General features: G+C 40.1%; 1 protein-coding gene and 1 long non-coding RNA gene across 2 annotated transcripts; one reads left to right on the forward strand and one right to left on the reverse strand.

Annotated features, from left to right (window-relative positions):
• Positions 1-614: 614 nt before the first annotated feature.
• Positions 615-2,253, forward strand: LOC148844235 (uncharacterized). The gene is made up of 2 exons (XR_016103421.1): positions 615-929; positions 1,739-2,253. It is a non-coding gene; the product is annotated as an uncharacterized LOC148844235 (long non-coding RNA).
• A 17,655-nt stretch (positions 2,254-19,908) lies between these two features.
• LOC148844236 (ankyrin repeat-containing protein BDA1-like) lies at positions 19,909-21,880 on the reverse strand. Its single transcript, XM_088958666.1, has 2 exons — positions 21,289-21,880; positions 19,909-21,161 (listed from the first exon to the last, which is right to left on the reverse strand). The coding sequence occupies exons 1-2, from the start codon at positions 21,867-21,869 to the stop codon at positions 19,961-19,963; spliced, it is 1,782 nt and encodes a 593-aa protein (XP_088814792.1). The 5' UTR covers positions 21,870-21,880; the 3' UTR covers positions 19,909-19,960.
• Positions 21,881-23,588: the final 1,708 nt, after the last annotated feature.

Consider the following 23,588-nt stretch of genomic DNA (forward strand, 5'->3'; position numbering starts at 1 on the left):
AAAAATTGTTTTTTAAAACCAAAACACATTTTTAGTATAAAAATTATATGATTTATGAAATATGATATTGAATAACTAGATGAAAATATGTTTTTGAAACTAGATTCAAGAATATATTTTTGGTTTCAGTTTTTAAAACAGAAAACACACACAATCAAGAAAATATTTCTTATATTTTTGTTTTAACAAATAATCTGTTTTCAAACAAGATGGTTTTGATTTATTTTTGAAAGTGATAATAAGAAAAACAATTCATATTGTAGAACGCCCCCCTTTAGTAATAATAGCAGTATGTTGTACGGCTTGGGCCATATGGGCCTCTCTTCTTGAACTTAGTTTCCACTTTCAAAGGAATGAAAACAGAGCAACCAGTACCCAGTTATAGAATTGTACTCCTGTGTTAGTCCAATCTGTTTACAATCACAGTGATGGACGGCTTGTGATTGGCCCCATATATAGTGTCAGTATATTTTGAGATGATGCCCATAGGCCCATAATAGCCCATCCAGGCCCAATGGGTACTTTGGTAATAAAAATGTGGAGGGTACATTCGTAATTTGAGGAGTGTGTGCTGATACTCGATGGCTATATATAGTAGTGTAGCTTGAGCTTCAGGGAGTCGCCAGGCTTCTCCATGCCGGGGCCAAACCGCTAGAGTTAGGGTTTGCGAATAAGGTATTAGGGATTTAGGGTTTGTCTGTGAAGCAATTGAGTTAGGGTTCTTAGTTGGTTAAACACGAAAAGATGAATGTCCTTGTTCTTCTGTTTCTTATAGAGGTCTGTACCGGGGCTGGAGTTTGGCTCTTTGGCTGTTTGTACATACCGTGCCTTAGAGATGAATGCAGCTCCCTATATCGATCTCGACCTTCCGCTAAAATTTGCTGGACTCTTTCCAAATCTGGCCGAGTTTTCTGCGTTGGTCGAAACAGGTTATACTTGGCTTTTGTATATCTCTTTCTTATCTCGTCTGATGCTATTTTATCATATTAGTTGAGAAACAGACCAAATAATAGATAGGCATCGATCATACGCTGAAAGAAAAATGAAAACATAGGTCTTTCTCGTCTTGCTCTTTGCTCAGGAGTCAGACTTAGAACTGATTCTAGGGTTTTCTCTGGTTAGTCGTGTTGCCGTCGTTGGCCTCTGCTGCTGTTTGAGTATATTTGTTATATCGACTGAAATATTAAAATGTCTATTTCACCCTTTATTATTTTTCAAATTTTCAAATCTATACCACGCTTAGTGGCAGTATTAGAACTAAATCAAAATTCAAAACCCTCGAAATCTCTTGAAAATCCGGTTACAGAACTCTACACTATCCTACGATTCGGCCAACCTGTGCAAGCCGATGGGAGAAAACTCATAATGTGGACTTGGAACATTAAGCCATCCTATGAAGGGAAGTAACAACAGAAATTAGATAAAATTTTGAACTACTAAGATTAGAAAGAATCGTTAATCATCCAGCGATGTGCTCCCCAACACCTTTTAGCTATAGAATCTCTAACCTGAATTGGCGTTCTATGAAACTAAATCAAAGTCTGCATTATTAACAACTCAACAATTAGCATGAATTGAAGAGACAGTGTGTAATGGTTAAAAGAGTTGAACAAACAACCGATTATCTAACTACATCTTAGTAACAACGAACTACTTGTGATTCAATGAGAAGCCAGGGGAAATTGATGGTGTCAATGCTTGATCCGAGATATTAACATGGGTCTATATTTTTTTCTAGGTTTAGGGTTGACAAGGAAAGCTTGTTGATCGCGGAACACGAACCATAAAGAAGCAAAACCCACTTATAGCACTGATCAGCCATCAAGAAGAATGTTAAAGCCTATTTACCATTTGAGGTGATAAGCAATAGAGGATTTAGATGGAAAGTGGAAGAATGAAGAGGTCCCATGGGATAGGAGTCGAGAATAGTTTCAGGCAGTCCTCTGGTTTCAAGCTAGAGGGTAGAAAATAAAGCGGATTCTAAAGAAAAGACTGAGAACAGAGGCATGTTCTCTGTTCTTCCTTCCAAAAATTGAAAAGCCATTGCTATTTGTATCTTCAGAAGACCTGATGCTGAGCCAACACTTAGTGGTGACCGTGACAGCTTTGATATTAAGATGACGACGGCAGTTGCCACAGTTCATGGGATAGAATATTAGCTGATGATGCAACCTCATTAGACTAATGCAGACAAAAAAAAAAAAACTGATTCAATGGGCATAATCTTTGGAAATTCTTGAAATATTACAAATATTTTGGATCGGACTAGATCAAGTTTAGTAGGATCTATTTTGATCTGTTGGATGAAGAAGACGATCAGTTTTTTCTCTAGGAGGTATTTATTAGGAGACACTGTTAGGAAAGGTAAATAACCCTGATGCCTTTGGGTTCTTTCGAATAAGGGCCTGAAACATTTGAGATGGATCATTTTTTCTTCCGATTTCTAGTGGAAATCAGTGAGAAAGAGAAAGGGGCAGATAGACATCTCGTAATTGGAAATTTGACAAGGAAGGGTTCAATCACAAAAGGGAAAATTTTGGGTTCAGAATAAAGTACGACAATCACATGCAATCACACTGCCATGTCAGAGCCAGATCAGCATTAGAGGAATTGACAATGAGATTTCTGTTTAATTGGCTGATTTTGGTGATTTTTGAGAAATCGACCAAAAATCGATTTTTAAAATCAGTCCTTTTCAGGAATCATAATTTTTTGGTGATTTCTTGATTCCTAATTTTTTGAGGATGACACAACATCCAACATCGCATTGAATGATAACTCTAATACAAAAATAATTTACTGTTTTTGAAAGACACTGATTTCAAAACTCACCAAATTTTGAAAAGTCGATAAGGAATAATCAGCATGAATGCCAAACATAAAGTGTGACAACATCCTCATAATAGGGATTGATAGGGGTAGAGTTAGTCAATTGTAAAAAACACCTAGGGTACTTTAAGGGATTTTGCAAACAAAATAGCTTTTGTCCAATTTCGTTTTTTTTTTTTGGCTCGAATTGTATACATTCAAATCCAATTTCAGTTAATCCTATTTTTTTCCAGATGAGATTATTCTCAAATGTCCTTTTGTAAGTCTTGGCAGTTCTTTTAGGTCAACTGGGGATTGATTTCCATGCTTGCGCCAGTACTGGATTGTAGAATCCTCCTATGCTGAGGATTTTTTAGTAGACTTTGGAACCAAAGAATCAGCTGGTATAAACTGTAGGTTCCCACCTACGGGACTGTTTGGTACGGTTGGTATCTTAAGTATAAATGCCACTATATCTGGCAGTGGCAATTGGGCGAATTGGGTTGGGTTTGGTTTGGCTTGAGCTTCAACTCAATTCATCTAACCTGCCAACCCATTAATGATCCAATTATATAAAATTAAATGGGTTGGATTCAACCCAAACCTGCTTTAACCAAATCTAACTTGCCCAAACCCATTAATCTTATATTTATGGACTTAAAAAAAACAAACTCTCTCTCTCTCTCTCTCTCTTAACAAATAAGTTGGTCATAGCTTGGTGGTGTAGTAGTTACTACTTACACAAGTTGTGAAGTTCAAATCACATTACATGCATGTTATTTTTACACAAGCGGCGAAGCCATTTGACTATGTTCGGATTTCGGGTTTGATCAAACCACTTAGGTTCAAACCGGTCATACCTACTTGAACTATCTAATTGGATTATCTTTGAGCTAATCACATCAAGGGTGGTTGAACCATTTAGATTTGGATCCTGACCGGACCGGGCCGGTTCGGTCATGGTGAATTGACTTGGACCAACCCATATCGGGTTTGTGCATGGGTTTGGAACTGAACCGACTGACTCGAAGCGGGTCAACATAAGTAAATTGGGTCAGACCTGATTCAGGTCGGGTTGTGTGGGTATTGGTTGGACCGGACGGCCCAACCTGGGCAAAGTGCGCGGACACCGAACCATCCCGTCTGACGCTCATGGTCTATTTTAGATTCGGGTCGACCCAGATCAACTTGTGTCGGGTCAGGTCAGTTTATGTTAATATTGGTTGGACCAGATGACCCAAACCAAGCAAAGAAAGTGATACCGAACCATCCCGCTTGAGGTCTATTTTGGATTCGAGTCGACCCAGATCGGTAATGCTGGGTCGGGTCAGACCGCGTTGAACTGGTCCGGGACTCGGGTCAAATTGATTTGGATTTATGTTGGGTGAAGTGTGTTGATTTAAGACAAAACTAAATTTAGTTAATAATTAATACAAAAATAATGCATTAACTATAAATTATTTAATTCAAATGAAGAAAAAAAAAGGATAGGGAATTAATACTTATGTCTGTAATGATTAACCCAATGGTTTTCCACAACCCAACCCATTTAAATGGGTGGGTTGGATGATGGGTTGATCACACAACCCACCAAGTAAATGGGCGGGTTGGGTGGGTTAGATACTAGGTGGGTTGGGTGGGTTCAGCATGTTGGGTGAAAAATTGCCACCCCTAACCATATCAATGTTATGTAGGTGCTTTGAGTTTAACAATCAATTTTCTATTTGATCGGAGACTGTAACACATTTTGCATGGAAATCCTTATTAGGTGATGTTTCACAAAACATCAGTTTCATGATTTTGGAAAGAAAATCTTCAACTCTCTAACTAATGCGGTTCTGACATGGTTGATAAACACTGGTTTCTCACCAAACAAGATTCAAGTACCAACAATGGTGTTCACGTTTTAAGTATAAATGGTCTTTCAATTCAAAATATTGTAGGTTAAAACACCAATGTTACCATATACAACCTAGGGTGAGCAATGAGTAGGTTCTACTCGGAACTGAATGGCACTGACCTTGAATTGGTCTTGAACTGACACTACTCGATCTGGTAAAGGGTAGAGTTTAGTTCCAAATTCTTGGAGCTGAACCCACTTAGGCCGATTCCAGGGTCTAGGGGTTTACCCTACCTGAACCGACCCATTGAATTGGCCATGGAACTGAACTTGCCTTGAAATAAACACATGAATGCTTTTGGGGATGCAAAGATTTGAACCCAAGCACTCATGGTTACAAAGGTCATGGTCTCACTTGACCATTAAGTTACTTTAAGTGATTTGATCACTTGTTTTCATCTTAATATTTGAATGTGTATAATAAGTAATGTAAAAGGTAATATTTACAAAATTTAAATTTAAATTATAAATTTGAACCATATAATAATAGTCTACATATTAAATAATTTAATCAATAAAAATAGTATAAGCTTTAAACTATATATGTCATATTTATTAAAATAAAGTTTTTAAGGAACATGTTTTTTTCAAGGGGGAGAGTAAACAAAGAGCAAGTTCCATGTGTAGTCCTTGGAATCGACCCCGAAACCACCAAGGTAAGAATTGACCTTCACAGGGTAGGCTCTACTTCCAAAACCTGGAATCGACCCCTATAGGGTAGGTTCTAGGTTCTACCATGGAACCAAATAGACCAACCCATTCTCACCCCTACTACTTAGGAGACGCTTATGCCAAATAAAACAATCAAAATAAAAAGAAAGTTGATTTAGGTGACTAGTCTTAATAAGATTTATATGGGTTACATTAATGCAAATGGAATAAAATGATATCAACTAATTTTAAAATCCTCCCAAAAATGGAATAAGGATTAGAACTAGGGCTGTAATCGGTTCGGATTTGCATCAGATACAACAAAATTGGCATCAGATACAACAAAATTCAACTCCTAATAAACTTTGATCAAATTTGGATTTAATCTGACTCAACTATAAATTTTCTAATATACTAGAAAAATAAAAAAAATTATTTATTTTTCAACTTTTATATAATAAATTAATATAAATATAACATATTAAGTTTACTATATATAAATTCATATATAATATAATATATAGAATATATTTTTACAATTCTAACTATAATTATATAAAATTTATATATTAAATTAATAAATATGATAATATAATCGGGTTCAAATTTTAATAAGATCAAATGGGGACAAATCCAAATTGATCCAATTAATAATCAAATGTAAATTGTAACATCCGAAACCGATCCGATTATATAAATATATCATCCAAATCCAAAATAGTCGGATTGAATGTTAGATGGTGTCTTAAAATTTTGGGTAAATTTTCTAAAGTAGATTTTGATAGAACTGACAGAGAGAGTTGAATTGAAAATAATTTTAGGACCAAGTTTGAACGCAAAATCCCTTGCTATATAATCATAATTCATCACAATGCCTTCCTTTTGGACAAGTTCTAGTATTAGACACTAAAACTTTCAAAGAAGTCGATCCAATTACAAAATTGTCACTTGCTTATATATCCAATGATGCATGATCTAACAGCTCTCATGTAGAAGATGACTCGGATGCCAAATTGGAAGTTCACTCTGCCGGTGGATGAGTTGACTTTGGCCGAGTTAAGTTTGGCTGAGCTATATGATTCTATAGGAGAGAGAGTTAGAGTGCCTGTGTTGCTTTCACCCGAGGTGGGCACTCTGATGCTTAAATTAGCGAATAGTTCTTAGAAGATTAGGGAATGTGAGAACTTAATCGCCCATAGCTTTTCAGGTGGAAATGAGACCTTTATATAGGTATGAGTGGTCTGAGACCTCCTATAATAGGTCTCAGGCTCTCGCGGAGCCATTTCCGTTAAGTCGAGTGAGTAATGATGTCAGTTACGTAATCTACATAGAGGACTGAGGTCCGTACGATTGACTGATGCACGTGATGCGGGTAGTTCTGCCTAATGGTCAACTCATTAATACTCTGGAGAACTCGATCTGCTAATGGATCTATGAGGCAAGTCAGCGAGCATTCCTTGTAGGTCGCCTATAGTACCTTTCTTGGCTTGGCCAGTCCCTAAGGTAGGTTGATCCTTGTTTGGAGGTCCTTTAGGTCGGTCCTTGTGAGGAGCTACTTGCCTACCTACCGAGGTGACTAGCTTACTCAGCACTGAGGTGTCACTTGAAAGCCACGTGTCGTGAGGTCATTCGAAAGACTGAATTACCCCTCATCAATTGCCCCCACTCTTGAGTCAGCGTCAGCTCGGTGAAGGGAGTAACTCTCAATATGGTAATTGGTCTGGTTGGTTTGTAAGTCACTCGGCTCGCCCACCTGATCCAGCCTGAGAGTAGGCGGGACTGCAACAAAATTCGACTTTTAAAATTTTGAAAGGGCCATGATAAATGGGCACGCAAAGTTCAAAATTCAAATAGTCTGTGCACGGTAATGCCTTCTTAGTGTTGATTTGCTGGTAGCGTGCTTCAAGCATTGATTTTTTCTTCTCAGCAGACTATAAATTGGGGGTCCCCATTGAGGTCCCACTCGCACTATTTTTGGAGCTTTCACTAGGGAGAGAGTGATCGGTTGGAGGAGAGCTCAATTGGAGAATCTCTGTTTGCTTGCCCGTTAGAGCTTGTTTGTCGCCGGTGTTAGCCTTCTGTCTCCCATCAACTAGTGAGTCATTTCCTTTGTAGCTAGCTAGGTCTTCTGGTCCTTATGAGGGTAGATACTTGAATTTTAGATGGGTGAGACGGGGGGGGGGGGCTCATCGCGAGACTAGGAGGGCTCTTAGGCCGAGACCTCAACGTCACAACTAGAGGTGGAGGTGGATTCCCAAGAGGAGGAAACCCCGTTCGGTCATTTTGAGCTAATCGACAAGCATATAGTTGAGCTGTACACTATATATCAAATACCCAGTGAATTTGACTGCATCTAGCTCGACTCGGACCACTTCCCTGGAGTCACAGCCGAGATGAGGTCTTTGTCATTGAGGAGGCGCTGGTTGTTGGCCTCTGCTTTCCTTGTATTATGTTGTTTCTTTAGGTCAACTACACCCTAACGCAATTTGAACATTAGTAAGGTTGATTTCCTTGTGTCATCATCACAATTTTCCTTTAGACTTAGATATTTTTTCTAGGCTGTGTGTCATGAAGAAAGTCCCCCACATGCCCTATTGCTTTTACCTTCCCTTCCGCTGCGGTTATAAGCTGTTAAACGACATTCCTTCAAAGGTCAAAGAATGGAAAAACAAATACTTCTTCCTTTCTCATAGGACCGGATGGAACATGGACACTATATGGCAGAGGGGTTGCCAGAAATTCAGCGTAGATTTCAGTGAAGATTTACGACTTGAGGTTCAACGCCTCACGCACTGGAAGTTTCAAGTAGAAAACTTTTTAGCGGAGTATATGCTTATTCGGGCTGGCCTGATCCATGTAGGTTGGTTGACCAACATGTTCTTTGCCTTTTGCTTTGAAATTTATTTTAGCTCGGCTAATATTTTCCTTTTCTTCTTCAGATATGGTGAGCATGGAATCACTTTTGGCGGCAACAAAGAAGACGTCTAGGAAGAAGAGGAGGGTTGGATGCTTGTCAATGGAGGGGACCTCGGACAGTGCCAAGGCAAGGTCGGCGGCATTCGCTCCTAATGTCATCGACCTTGAGGGAGGCGATGACCTTATGAATGTCGAACAGGTCCCTATGGATCCTACCACCTCTTCATTCCAGGTCGGCCAAGAGGAACATCCTGTCTGCCCTTACGCCTTAGACATACGCCACTTCATTCCAAACATCAACACCTTTGTGCTCGACCGCCTTCACGATCCCCAGGTGGCCCTTCGGATGGGGAGAGGTATGCTCCTCCCCGAGGATGTGCAATTCTATCGTGGCATGGACCCTACTGAGGTTGGTGCCAGGATGACTCGATGCATCCTTCAAGTTCGTCTCTTTGCTTTCTGAAGCTTATATTCTCTTGTTCTGTGGCCTTTGTACTGACTATACTTTTCTTATTCTAGTAGGCGAGCACTATGGGTTAGGTTCTACTGGATCAGGTCACCTCAAGCCTGAGAGAGAGATGCAAGCTGCAGGCTGACATTGATGCTTTGTAGTCTCAGATGCAAGGGATTCAACTTGGTGCTAAGGAAGATTGCCAACGGTTCATTAGGTTGAGTGCTGAGATGCAGTGCAAGCTGAACGAGGTCAAAGAGACCATTGCTACCCAAGAACGCTAGTTGGAGGAGAGGCGGACGAAGTATACTGAGGATATCCACCAAGCTGAGGTTGCACCTGTCAAACATTTTTGTCTATCGCCAGTGTACGCCCAGGTGCAGAGATGTGCCGAACAAGATAGTGGTGCAAGTTGACCACGAGCCTTTGACTCTTGACGAGGAAGAGGAGGGAGATGGCAAAGAAGAGAGCAAGGAGGCAGATGATGTTGATGACAAGGTGCAGGGTAGTGATGAAGAGTAGGTTGACTGGGGTTTCTTCTTCAGTTATTGGTTCCAGGAGTCTATGCGCTCCTATAAGATACTCTTTGGAGCCTATGTGCTCCTTTATTACAAACTTTACTACTTAAGGGTTTTCCTCTCTTTTTTTTTTCGATGTACTTGCTTCTACAACATGAATGAAATTTGCTTCAATATATGCTGCCTTCTCTTATTCTGTATTTTCAATACCATGTTGCATGAATTATGTTGGCCAACATGCTTGTAGAAGTAGTTCGGCATAGGGGCCTTAGAGCCAAAGAGGCGATTTGAGATTCCTTGCAAGTTTTATTCAGTCGAGTTGCAGGGAGGTCGGCCCAGGTGCCTTAGTGCTGAAAAGTGATTTGGCATCCCTTAAGTTTTATCTATAGGGAGGTTGGTTTGGGTACCTTAATGCTGAAAAGCGATTTGGCATCTCTTAGGCTTCATTTGGTCGAGTTGTTTGGAGGTAGGCTCGTGTACCTTAGTGCTGAAAAGCGATTTGGCATCCCTTAGGCTTCATTTGGCCAAGCTTCTGGGAGGTCTGCCCAGGTGCCTTAGTGTTGAAAATCGATTTGGCATCCCTTAAGTTTCATTTTCATACTTAGTAAAATTTTGTCAATTCGTAGATGTAGCTCGAAACACTTTTTTCACAAATAGTATCTCCTCAAGTTGTTCATATTCCATGCGTAGGGTACTAGCCTCCTCTTTAATGTTTTGAGCTCGTATGTGTTTTCACCAATTACTCTAAAGACTCTATAAGGGTCTTTCCAGTTCGGACCAAGCTTTCCTATACTGAGCTTAGGCACCATAACCTTCTTAAGCACTAGGTCGCCAACTTTGAGTTAGCCTCTCTTGACTTGAGCGTTATAGTACCGAACCACTCGTTGTTGGTATGCTACGGTCCGAATGTAGGAAATATTATGAACTTCTTCTATTAAGTCGAGGTTGATCTGTAAATGTCCTCATTGGTCTCCTTGTCGTAAGTCTTGGATCGTAAGATCGACACTTTGATTTCTGTTGGGATCATAGCTTCCATTCCGTATGTCAAGTTAAAAGGTGTTTTGTCAGTCGTCGTCTTAATGGTCGTTCAATAGGCCCATAGGACACTAGGTAGCTCGTCCACCCACAAACCTTTAGCTTGGGATAGTCGAGTTTTAAGGATGCAGAGTATCGCCCTGTTTGTTACCTTGGCCTGGTCATTAGCTTGAGGGTGAGCGACCGAGGTAAAGTTCTGTTGTATGCCCATCTCTGCGCACCAGTTTTGAAATTTGATGTCTTCAAATTGCTTATCGTTGTTCGAGATTAGTACTTTTGGTAGCTTGAATCTGCATACGATGTTTCTCTAGAAAAAATTTCTGCACATTCCAGTTGTAATAGTTACCAATGGCTCAACCTCTACCCATATTGTGAAATAATCAACTACTAAGACTAGAAACTTTCTCTGCCCAGTCGCTAGTGGAAAGGAGCCCAGTATATTGATTCCCCACTGTGTGAAAGGCCATGGGCTGGTGAGATACTTCAAGTTGGTTGTAGATTGATGTAGAATATTGGCGTGTTGCTGGCACTTGCTGCATTTCTGTACTAGTTCAACCGCATCCTCCTTTAGTGTAGGGAAATAGTAGCCTTGTCGTAGTGTTTTTTGGGTGAGTGCCCTGCCCCCCAAGTGTCCTCCACAGAGAAGCTCATGAATTTCCTACAGTACTTAGTCTGCTTCAGCTCGACGTAAGCAGCACAAGTAGAGGAGCGTGAATGATCTCCTGTACAACTGCTTGCCCATGATCACATAGCGAGCTTCCTGTCACTCTACCCTTCGGGCTGCGTTACACTATTTTGGCAGGGTCCCATGGCACAGATAGTCAATGAGCGGATCCATTTAGCTCGGCTTTGCTGTCAGCACAGGGACAACCTCTTTTGCCACCCTTTCTATTGTTGGGAGTGGTAGGTCTTCTATGTAAACCATCCTTTTAGTAGAGTTTATCGCGCTAGCCAACTTTGAGAGTGCGTCGGCTTCCATGTTATCTAATCTTGGGATTTGCTAGATATGACAAGAGCGAAAGTTGGGCAGGAGCTCCCTTACCTTGTTCAGGTAGGTTAACATGGTGGGCTCTCGAGCCTCATACTGTCCATTCACTTGGTTGGCCACTAGTTGTGAGTTGCTGGACACCACGAAATGCTTAACTTCAATTGTTCGAGGCTCAGAATGCGAACTGGAGGGCATATTCCATCTTTACTTTGCTCCATCCGAAGAGAATTAGTCTAGCCCCGTTTCCGCATTGGTTGGACGAGCAATCCACATGGAGGATCTAGGGTCCTCATCCCAGGTTGGGGCAGGTGTTGCATTAATCGACACCTCCGAAGTGGTTACTAGCTTGACAACTTCAAGGGTCAGTGAATTGAAGGTGTATTTGGCAACGAAATCTATTAGGACCTGTACCTTGATTACTGGTCGCGACTCAAACTGGATGTCGTATTTCCTGAGCTTGATTTCCCCTTTCATAAGTCTCCTTGGGACTTCAGAATTTTGGAGGATTTGCCTCAGAGGTCGGTCGGTCAAGACCACGATAGTGTGGGCCTGAAAGTAAGGTCTTAGCTTTTGAGTTGTTAACACTAACGCGAAGGCCAGTTTTTCAATGTCTGGGTATTTAGTCTCAGTAGTGTGCAACACTTACATAGTTTTTTGGTCGTTGTACCTTTTCTACTTCCCTAATAAGGACCGAGTTGACTACCTCATCTCTCGGAGAGAGGTAGAGCTTAAGCTCATCCCCAGGTTCAGGTTTGGTCAACAGAGGTGGCAAACTTTAATACTTTTTTATCTCATTAAAGGCGAGCTGACACTTTTCGGTCCCTTCAAAATTTTGATTCTTTTTTATGGCCTTAAAAAATGGTAGACACCACCTAGCCGACTTAGAAATAAATTAGTTCAAGGCGGCTATTCGGCCAATTAATTTTTGCACTTTTTTGATTGACTTGGGAGGTCGCATGTCTAAGATTGCTTGGATTTTTTCTGAGTTGGCCTCGATGCTGCATTGGCTAACTATATACCCAAGTAACTTGCTTGACGTGACACCGAAAACACACTTGTTCAGGTTGGGTTTCATGTTGTGCTTTCTTAAAATGTTAAAAACATAGAGTCTAGGTTGACAATTAGAGAGTTTGAAAACTCAATTTTTATAACTATGTCGTCTACATAACATTCCACTTTATTTTTGATTAAATTTGAAAAAACGTTGTTTACAAGGTGCTGGAAGGTTGCTTCAGCATTGTTTTGACCAAAATGCATGACTTTGTAACAGTACAATCCCATTTCAGTTACAAATGCAATTTTTTCTTCATCGGTCGGGTCCATTGAAATCTGGTTGTTGCTGAAGTATGCATCCATGAAACTCAATAGCTCGAACATTGAGGTTGCATCTACCAGGCGGTCGATTCTTGGAAGCGGGGAGCTATCCTTCAAATAAGCTCTATTAAGGTCTGTGTAGACGCACATGTTCCACTTGCCATTGGCCTTTTTCACGAGTACTGGGTTTGCAATCCAATTCGGATATTAGACGTCATTAATGAAGTCTGTTGTAAGTAGCTTCCCTACTTCCTCGTCTACTACCTTCCATCTTTCCGGGGTGAGGTTCCTTTTCCTCTATTGGATTTGTTTGACTGAGGGGTCAACATTTAACTTATGAGTTATTATAGAGGGGTCTATGCCAAGAATTTCTATGGCCGACCAAGGGAAAACATCTAAATTATCAACTAGGATACTTACTAGATTGGAGTCCATTGGTTCGGTTTGGCGATCTCCTATTTGCACTACCTTCTCTGGTTTGGCCTCTGAGACTAGCACTAGGACAATGCCTTCTATTGAGCGAGCTTTCTCGTCGATGTTCTTTGGGGGTGGGTCTAAGTCGACATCGATGACTATTTTGCCTTTAGCCTTTAACGTTGCTACATAGAATTTGCAAGACTCACGCTAGTCGCATCGCATAACTTTGATGCCTCCAATAGTGGGGAATTTGACCACCAGGTGGTAGGTCGACACTACTGCTTGGAGGGCGTGCAGGATAGGTTGGCCCAAAATGGCATTGTAGCCGCAAGAAAATCATGATCAAACTAGAAAGTCGGGGGCCAAGCCTGCTACAACTAGCACCCTCACCTAGCCAAGGGGCTAGACTACTTCTCCATTGAAGCCAACCAAGGGTTTATCGGTTGTCTGTAGATCTTTTTTATCGAGCTCCATTCGTTCGAACACTTCTTGAAAGATGACGTCAGCTGAGCTCCTTGAGTCGACCAGAATTCTTTTCACTTCAAAATCATCTATTGTTAACTTCACTACCAGAGTATCATCGTGTGGGTACTTTATACCACCTGTGTCATCTTCAATGTAGTACTTTATTTATTCTCTATGAGGGTGCTTAGGCGGGTTATCTCTATCGTGTTCGAGGTCTCGAATCGATCTTCTCACTACTGAGGTGGTACACCCTGCTAGAATCGATCATCCAATGATCATGTTGATGACCACTTCAAAATCGTTTATTGTTAACTTCACTACTAGAACATCATCGTGCGGGTATTGTATACCACCCGTGTCATCTTAATGAAGTAAATTATTTCTTCTTTGTGAGGGTTGTTAGGTAGGTTATTGTTGTCATATTTGAGGTCTCGAACTGAGCTTCTCACTGTTGTGGTGGTACACCTTGCAAGAATCGATCATCCAATGATCATGTTGATGACACCCTAGACAGGCTGCTCTGGTGGTTGTTGATCTCGGGGAGCTTAGTTTCTTTCTTGCTCCCTGTTGGTTTGGGGTGCCTCCTTGCATTTCTTGGCAAATCAACTTGCTTCTTCTCTCTTGATGATTTGCCTTAGGTACCCTCGGCGGATCAGCTCTTCGTTCTCGTCCTTGAGATTCCTATAGATCTTTGTATCGTGACCAATGTCAAGATGGAAATGAAAGTATTTATTTGAGTTCCTATTTGCTGGGCTGCCCTTCATCCTGGGCGGCCACTTTACATATCCAATATATTTAATTTGCATTAAAATTTCTCTCCTTTCTACATTTAGGGCGGTATAATTTGTATTATGTATGGGTGAGGTTCTAGATTGTCGGCCTGATCCGGAACTCTGATGAGGAGACTTGCTCTTCATCTGGGCAACTTGCGTCGCCTACTGCGGGGTGACTAACTTCTTTTTGGCGACTTGCTCTATCACCACTGCTTGCTGCTTCTTCTTCTTCTGCTTGCTTCCTTTTCCTAGACAACTCTGTCTGGGATCCTAATGCCTCTTCCGCCTTTATGAACTTGTCAGCTTCGGCGAGAAACCTCTCCATAGAAGTTGGGGGGTTCAACTCGATTTCCTAGTGTAGGTTAGGGTGACAGACATCATTCGTTGCCGTGGTGAGTTGTATGGATAAGTCAAGGTTGGGGAGTTGGAGACACTCCAAGTCGAACCTCCTGATGTATTCACGAAGTGTCTCATTGGGTCATTGAACGACATTCAGTAAATAGGTTGCAGACTTGGGATGGCTTTTACTGGTGGCGAAGTGAGTGATAAATAGATTGGTGAGTTGATCCCGACTTTTTATGGACCCGGGGGCCAATCCTAAGTACCATAGTGGAGCTGTGTCTCAAAAAGTTGTTGGAAAGGTGATAGACAAGCTCGCATCATTGGCACCATGTAATTGCATTAGGGCTTGGAAACTGTCAACATGGTTTACGGGGTCTATTGTTCCGTTGTAAGATTCAAGTCTAGGTGCTCTGAAGTTTTATGGTCGTGAGGCTATAAGAATCTCAGGGTCAATGGTGAGGTGCGAGATATAGGCCGCCTAGATGAGGTGCGAGATATAGGCCACCTAGATGAGGTGCTTTCTTGGATGATTTCTTTGCTTTTAATCTTCTTGTCCATCACGCTCATAGACGGAGCGAGTTGACTTTTCTTTGAGGCATGGTGAGTATGTCTGCGACACCTCCTTTTGGACCACTCAGACGAATTGGTGGCTTCTGTTCTGATGGGTGCAGTAGCTCGGCTTTCCACCGAGAGTTGGTTCTCTTTCTGGTCAGGTACTTGGTTGTGAATCTGGTTAGGATTCTGATTAGGAACCCGAGTGGGAGCCAGTTAAGGTTTAGCCCTACATTTTGTCGTTGTTGTGACTACGGCTGCTGTGTTCGCTGGTTTTGTGGCTGATGCTGGGTCTGCTACTGTTGTGGCTATTGTTGCCCCCTATCAGGGTGGCAAACCTGTCCTCCCAAGCCCTCATTTGGTTGCTCATTCCACGAACACATTGTACCAGGTCATAGAACTGGTGCGCATCGACTCTAACGGGGGACACAGAGGGCTTGACCGCGAGAGGAGGCATGTCCACATGAGACAGTGCCAAGGTCGGGTTTAGAGTGGGAGGGATGCTTGGTGGAGTCAGAGGTACATTAATTTGTATGATAGTCACTAAAGGTACTTCTAGGATCATTCTGAGCTATTCGTGTCCTCTAGTGACTTGATTATTGTTGTTGTTGGTGGGTTGGTTGCTTGATGAATCCATAGATATCAGTATAAAATGCTTAAAGATGAGAACTTAGATTTTCATAGTGTGTTCCCATAGACGATGTCAATTGATGATGCACAATCTGACAACTCTCACGTGGTAGATGACTCGGACTTCGAATCGGAAGCTTACTCTGTTGGTGGCCAAGCTAAGTCTGGCCGAGCTATATGATTTTGTAGGAGAGAGAGAGATAGAGTGCTCGGGTTGCTTTTACCCAGGGTGGGCACTCCGATGCTAAAGTCAGTGAAGAGTTCTTAGAAGTTTTTAGGAGATTAGAGAATGTGAGAGATTAATTGCGCATACCTTTTCAAGTGGAAATAAGACCTTTATATAGGTGTGAGTGGTTTGAAACCTCAGGCTTTTGCGGAGCCATTTCCGTTAAGTCGGATGAATAATGACGTCGATTACGTAATCTACCTAGAGGATAGAGGTTCGCCCAATTGACACTAATGTGCATGATGCAGGTAGGTTGTCCTAATGGTTGACTCATTAATACTTTGGAGAACTCGGTCTGCCAACGAATCTATGTGGCAATTCAGCGAGCATTCCTTGTAGGTCGCCGATAGTACCTTTCTTGGCTCGGCCGGTCCTAAGGTTGGTTGCTCCTTGTTCAGAGGTCCTTTAGGTTGGTCAAGCTGGGGTACTTTAGGTTGGCCCTAGCGTGTAGCTACTAGCCAACCTGCTGAGGTAATCTGCTTACTCGGCACTAAGGTGTCACTTGAAAGTCACGTGTCAGGATGTAATTTAGAGGACCAAATTACCCCTCATCAATATCCATATAGTTCACTAAAGTTATATATTTTAATAGTGAGCATTTCTCATTAGTTCGTTTTTTCTTTATTTTTTTTTGTTTTTTTTTTCCATGGGGTACATATTCAAATCCGATTACACCTAATCTTCTTTTTTCTGGATGAAATATTATTCTCAAATGTCCTTTTGTAAGTCTTGGCAGTTCTTTTAGGTCATATGGGGATTGAATTCTATGCTTGGGCCATGGATTGTAAAATCCACCTATACTGAGGATTTTGGAGCAGACTTTGGAACCAAAGAATCAGTTGGTATAAACTATAGGTTCCCACCTACGGCACTCTTTGGTACCGTTGGTGTCGTAAGTATAAATTCCACCACATCCGTTTTATGTAGGCATTATGAGTTTAACAATCAATTTTCTATTTCATTGGATACTATAGTGGTGTTCATGTTTTAACTTACAAGTATAAGTGGTCTTTCAATTCAAAATATTGTAGGCAATGTTACCATATACAACCAATCAAAATAAAAAGAAAGTGGGTTTAGGTGAATAGTCTTGATTAATAGGATTTATATGCGTCACATGAATGGAAAAGGAATAAAATGATATCAACCAATTTTAAAATCCTCCCAAAAAATGAATAAGGATTAAAAATAGAGGTGTAGTTAGACCAAATTTGGATCAAATGCAACAAAATTCGTATTTCCGATTATTGAGAATTTACATTCGAATTCAATCCAAAATTTGATCAGATTTAAAGATTTGGATTTGAATTCGAATTTTAACGGACTTGGGTCAGATTTGGATTTAATCCGACTCCACTATAAATTTTCTAAAGTACCAGGAAAGTTAAAAATTTATTTATTTTTTAACTTTTATATATAATAAATTAATATAAATATAACATAAAAATTAATAAATATAATTATATATAATTTATATATTAAAATTAATAAATATTATATTGTAATCGAATTCAGATTTTAACAAATGGAGTCAAATCTAAATCAGATCCAATTATTAATCGGACATAGATTATAATATCCAAATCCGATTCAATTATATAAAAACATCATCCAAATTCAAGATAATCATATTGGATGTTAGGTCAAATCTCAAATTTTTGGATATCATTGATAGGCCTAATCATAACCCACATTTTCCAAAGGAGAATTTGACAGAATTGTCAGAGAAAGTTGAATTGAAAATAATTGTAGGACCAAGTTCGAACACAAAATCCCTTCCTATATAGTCATAACTCATAACAAAGCCTTCCTTTTGGATACGGGTGTAAACGGATCGAATTCAAATCAGATTAGGTAATATCTGAATTTGAATCCGATATCCAAATTCGATTCGATGTTTGACAGATATTGTAAATAAAAATCCGAATTCGAATCCGAATAAATATTTGAATATTCGATTCGATTCGAATTTGATTAATTAATTATTTTAGATAATTAATAAATATATAGATAAATATTTTATTAATATAAAATATATAAATTATTTATATAACTTAATTATTATATAAAAATATTTTATATAAGAATTAAATAATCGATCGAATTTGAATATTTATCGAATCGAATCAGATTTTATCCGAATTCCACCGATTAAATATTTGAATTATACGAATTCCATTAGATTATGACGAATATCGAATTCAAAATCAAATTTTTGAATAGCGTTGACATCCCTACTTTTGGACAAGTTCTAATTTTAGACACTAAAACTTTCAATGAGTTCGATCCAATTACAAAATTGTCCCCTGCTTATATTTCCATGTAGTCCGCTAAAATTATATATTTTAATTAATTGTACTGTTATCACTAATCAGTCATATGATGCAAGGTTTGATAAAAAAAAAAAGAAAAAGAAAAAAGAAAAAGGATGCACTTTTCGTGATTATCCTTGTAGTTTCACTTTATTAATAGTTTACAGAACTCATCGAGTGGTTCAAACCTCGGTCCACGTTCCCAGCTCTAAAACAAGTAAAGAGCATTGTGAGGTGTAAATTCGTAATTTGAGGACTGTGAACTGATCCTCGATGGTTCTATATATATATAGCATAGATCACAAAGCGAGCCACATCCCGCTCATCCAGATCCAGGGCTACAGATAGGGTTAGGGTTTGCAAAATAAGAAGTTAGGGATTCTGGATTGATCAGTACTCAGTAGTGCTAGGGTTCTTAGTTTTCAGTATATTCGAAAGGATTAATTTTCTTCCTATTGTCTGAAGCAGTTGGGTTAGGGTTCTTAGTCATTATGAGTATATCTGGTAGGATTAACTTTCTTTTTCTTGTTGAAAAGGCTTGAATCGGGGCTGGAGTTTGGCTTTTTGGCTGTTTGAATGTACCGTGCCTTAGAGATGAATGCAGCACCCTACATCGATCTCGACCTTCGACTAAATTTGGCCGGGCTTGCTCAAATTTGGCCAAATTTATTACTTTGAGGGTCTAAACAGATTATCCTCGACTTCTATGTAATTTCTCTTGTTTTCTCCTGTGCTCTGTTTGGATTTGGTTTGATTCAAAATTCTTTACAAAATTCAACTCTACCCTCTGAATCTCTCATCATCATCATCATCTGAGTTGAGAATCCGATTATATAAGAGATGAGAGGAGTTTTTTTTTTTTTTTTTTTTTTCCGGGCATTTGGATGAAGCTCAAATGCTTGAAACAGAACATTTCTAGTTTCAAGGTTGTTGCACTGCCCGGTGGATGAGTATCAACTATCAAACACATCCTGAAAAAATTAGAAAATAGGATCCTTTCTCATTGATTCCAAATCGGCCCTTCTGTGACCCAGAACTCAGAATCGATTTTGGGGTTTTGTTTGCATGGTCGTATTGCCAATTGCGCTGTAGCAGTTGAACTGGGCAAACTTGCCTTTGTTAAATTCGTTTTCTGTAATGTTGGCCACAGACTGAAGTTGTTGAAAATGCAAGTGGTTTTGTTTGAGCCTTCTCCATTTCTTCCCAGGGAATTTTCAGGGGAAAAGAGTCCATTTGAGGGAATGGCCATCTCCCCCTCAGCCTTTGACATCTTTGACAGACAGACAGACCCAAGTGGCTATCTCCTGTTCATTCTTCTCTGGTTCAATAGAATAAATCTTCATCTCTCAAGATTTTGAGCGGTCTTGGTAGCAACTGTAGCCTGTAGGCGGATTGTGGATTCGAATTTCATTTTGTACCCATTCCATTCAATTGTGAGTTATGATTTGTGATTCATTTAACACTGTCTACCCTTCATTCTCTTCTTCTAATCTAAGTTAAAAGGTTAAAACAGGTATCTTTTATACAAGACTAAAGAGAACACACTACTATCAGGTATTCTACTCCGTCCGGACTTTAGCTTCCTAATTCCTATATCGTAATAAGGAAAATTACAGAAAGAAACAGTTTCATACAACTGATGTGGATGTAGCTTAGAAAGAATCAAACCATCTCCATTGAGTTTCTCACGTCTTCTTCTTCCCCTCTTGTTGTCCTGTTAAGTGATCCACGCTTGTCAAGCAACAATATAGCAAACACTACAAAGTCCCATATTAGAACAAACCCAATAACGATCCACAATGCAATTACGCCTATTAATTCTACCCAACCTAAAATCACTAAAATGACAGCCGTTACAACAGTAACTACGATACCCATGATCTTGATCGAATGCCGCATCATATACCTCCTTCGAGGTCTCCCTCTCGTCCATTTAACAAACAGAAGCAACAACCACAATGCAGGAATGATTATCGCTCCTAAATAATCCTGCGAGCCAACCATTACGACAATTATAACCATGATCTCCATGAAATGCCTCCATCGGGAAAGACGCTCTTCTTCTTCTTCTTCTTCTAGCCCTCTTGTTCTCCTGCTAACCAGTCCACGCTTCTCAAGCAACCGCCAAGCAGACCCAACAGAGCCCCAAAAAGCAACCATGCTTACTAATCCTCCCCAGCCAAGAATTAGACCCAAAACGGCAGTTGAAACAGCGATAACTGTGATCTTCATCAAATGCCACATCATATACCTCCATTGGGGTCTCCCTTTGGTCCATTTAACAAACCGAACTAACTGCCACACAATGAGCATGCCCATGAATCCTAGCCAATAAACCATCAGATAATTCAAGGTTCTAAAAGCAGAAGTGTATGCCAAGAAAGCCAAAGCCACTGAAGTGATTGCGATCATCATGATCACTGTCAAAACCCAAATCAGATACCTCCGTCGTAAAGGGAATCCGGTAAGTATCAACACGATTATGGTCAGAGATGATAGAAACCCAACAGTGTTTGCATAAACGGCAATACTACCGGAACGCGGATACCCAATGTCATAGTCTTTAGGAGAGTCGTCGGTTTCGGCTTCAAATGTCACGGTTGCTACCAATATCGCTATTATCATCAGTGTATTCGTATACTCTCTTAACCAGCCATCGACTTCTTTCTTCCGCCTTCTCCTAGCAGGAGGTAGCTGAATCTGATTATGAGGTGACTGAGACATATCCCTGCATCTTAAGCCTCCAGCACCTCGAAGGATCTCCCCAATTTCCATGTCACATGGTTTTGCTGGACTTTGTATCAAAGCATCCAGCGCAGTGACACCATTCAAGTTCATTGCATTGACTTCTACACTATAACTTCTGGGCTCCGTAAGCAAGAATTCTACAGTCTGCAAATGTTAATTCCTTGGCTGTGAAATTGAACGAACTTCCCAGAGCAAGAAAATGAAAAAGAAACTGCAAATATAGAAACCCAAAAAGGAAAAACGAGGTGCATAACTGGATTTGCCTCTTGGCAACAGCAAGATGCAAAAGGGTGTTCCCATATTTGTCCTTGGACTTGAGGGAGAAGTCTTTATCCTCTACACTTTGTAGCAACAGTTTAAACGCTTCAAACTGATTATGTTGTAAGCACAGGTGAAGAATCGTCTCTCTTCCATCTGTCAACACTTGTGCCGACTGAGGCTTGGCTTTAATTAACTCGCTTATTACTTCAAGATGTCCTTTTACCACTGCTAAATGAAGAGGAGTTCTTCCATCCTGGTCTAACACAAGGCAAACGTCGGAGTTGACCTTCAGCAGCTCTTGGACAAGCTGGACATACCCTTTAGCAGAAGCCAAGTGTAGAGGTGAGGCTCCTTCGGAGTACAGCTCACGAGCCAACTCCGGCTTTCGTCTCAAGATTTCTTTAGCAAAGTCAAGATGCCCAAGCAATGCTGCGATGTGCAGAGGATTTTCTGCAACAGGGGCAACCATGACTCTGTCTAGTATCAGTGCATCACCGTCAAGCAATTGGGACAAGGACGCTATATCCCCTGCGATTGCTGCATCATTCAGCCGTTTTTCCATTTTTCTTATTTTTTTTGCACTTTTGTGTATATCTTCTGATTCTGCCCCTTACCTGGGTATTTATGCTCGATTCCCCTGTGCATGCATTGCTGGGAAAGAAAGGAAAAGAAAATTCTCAGCAGATTCGCCTGTGTTCAGACAGGTACCAGGAAAAGGAAAGGAAAATTACGAGCAGATTCCGAGTCTTCGTATGAAAAGCACACTGGGGCTAGGGGTGGCCACGAGCCGAGTTATTCACAAGCTACTCGAGCTCGGCTCAGCTCAGTTTCAATGGAGCTCCAGCTCGAGCCCAGATTATAGGTTTTATTAATAAATGAGCCGAGCTCGAGCCTAATAGAGTTGGCTCTATATATATATTATATGTAATATAATATAATATAATGTAATGTAAAATAATTATAGAAAATGATATATATAATAAAAATGTTATAAATCTTATTTTTTAAATATCAAATAAAAAAAATTTTTATATATAATTATTAATTTTTATAAAATATATTTTTTTTCAAATCGAGCTCGAGCTCAAGGTTTTAATTCGAGCTCGAGCTCGAGCCTCATACTATTCAACTCAGCTCGGTTGAATCCAACCCTACTTGGGTTCATATCATCTGTTCACTCTTAATAAAAAGCAAACACGACATATTTCTTATGTTTTTTTGGGGTGCAAATCGGGTGGGTTGGGTCGGGTTTATAGTCAATCTGAGCCCATCCTTGAAGGTTGGGTTTAAGGCTCGAGTTCGAAGTTAAGCCTGATGTTCTTAACCCAAGTCCAACCCACACTATAATTTGGTGAATTTAGGTTGGGCTTGGGTTCGTCATTGAATCAACGAATTTAATCTAAAATTATACATACATAACATTTAGGGAAAATTTCTGATTGGTACTCTGTACTTTGGGCCTAGTGCCACTTTAGTCTCTAAATTTTAAAATGCGACTATTTAGTACCTGAACTTTTAAAACATGACAATCTAGTACCTATTGTTAACTAGTTGTTAACCAACCATTAAGTGACATTTGAAAAATACACAAATGCCCTTCGAGTGTCATCTAACTTTCTTTATCAACCATCCAAACATTGACAAAAAATTAACAGTTTCAAATCCTTGTCTCTTCTGTTAAAGAAAGTTGGGGTCACCAGAATGCCCTCTCAAATGACCCCAACTTTCTTGAATGGAAAACGTAAGGATTTGGGACTGTTAATTTTTTTGTTAATGTCTAGATGGTTGATAAAGAAATTAAATAATGCTTGAAGGGCATTTGTGTCATTTTCAAATGCCACTTAACAACTGGTTAACAGCTAATCAACGATGGGTAATGGATTGCCACGTTTTAAAAGTTTGGGGACCAAAGCGGCATTAGGCCCAAAGTACAAGGTACTAATCGAGAATTTTTCCTAATATTTATTTATTTATTTATGCACATATATATAATTATTAATTTTTATAAAATATTTTTTTTTTTCAAATTGAGCTCGAGCTCGAGCCTCATACTATTCAGCTCAGCTCGGTTGAATCCAACCCTACTTGGGTTCATATCATCTGTCCACTCTTAATGAAAAGCAAACACGACATCTTTCTTATGTTTTTTTGGGGTGCAAATTGAGTGGGTTGGGTCGGGTTTATGGTTAATCCGGGCCCAACCTTGAAGGTTTGGTTTAAGGCTCGAGTTCGAAGTTAAGCTTGATGTTCTTAACCCAAGTCCAACCCACACTATAATTTG

The sequence above is a fragment of the Nelumbo lutea genome, chromosome 8 (assembly GCF_056320005.1).
Source record: "Nelumbo lutea isolate HS-2025 chromosome 8, American lotus-T2T, whole genome shotgun sequence".
NCBI lineage: Eukaryota > Viridiplantae > Streptophyta > Magnoliopsida > Proteales > Nelumbonaceae > Nelumbo > Nelumbo lutea.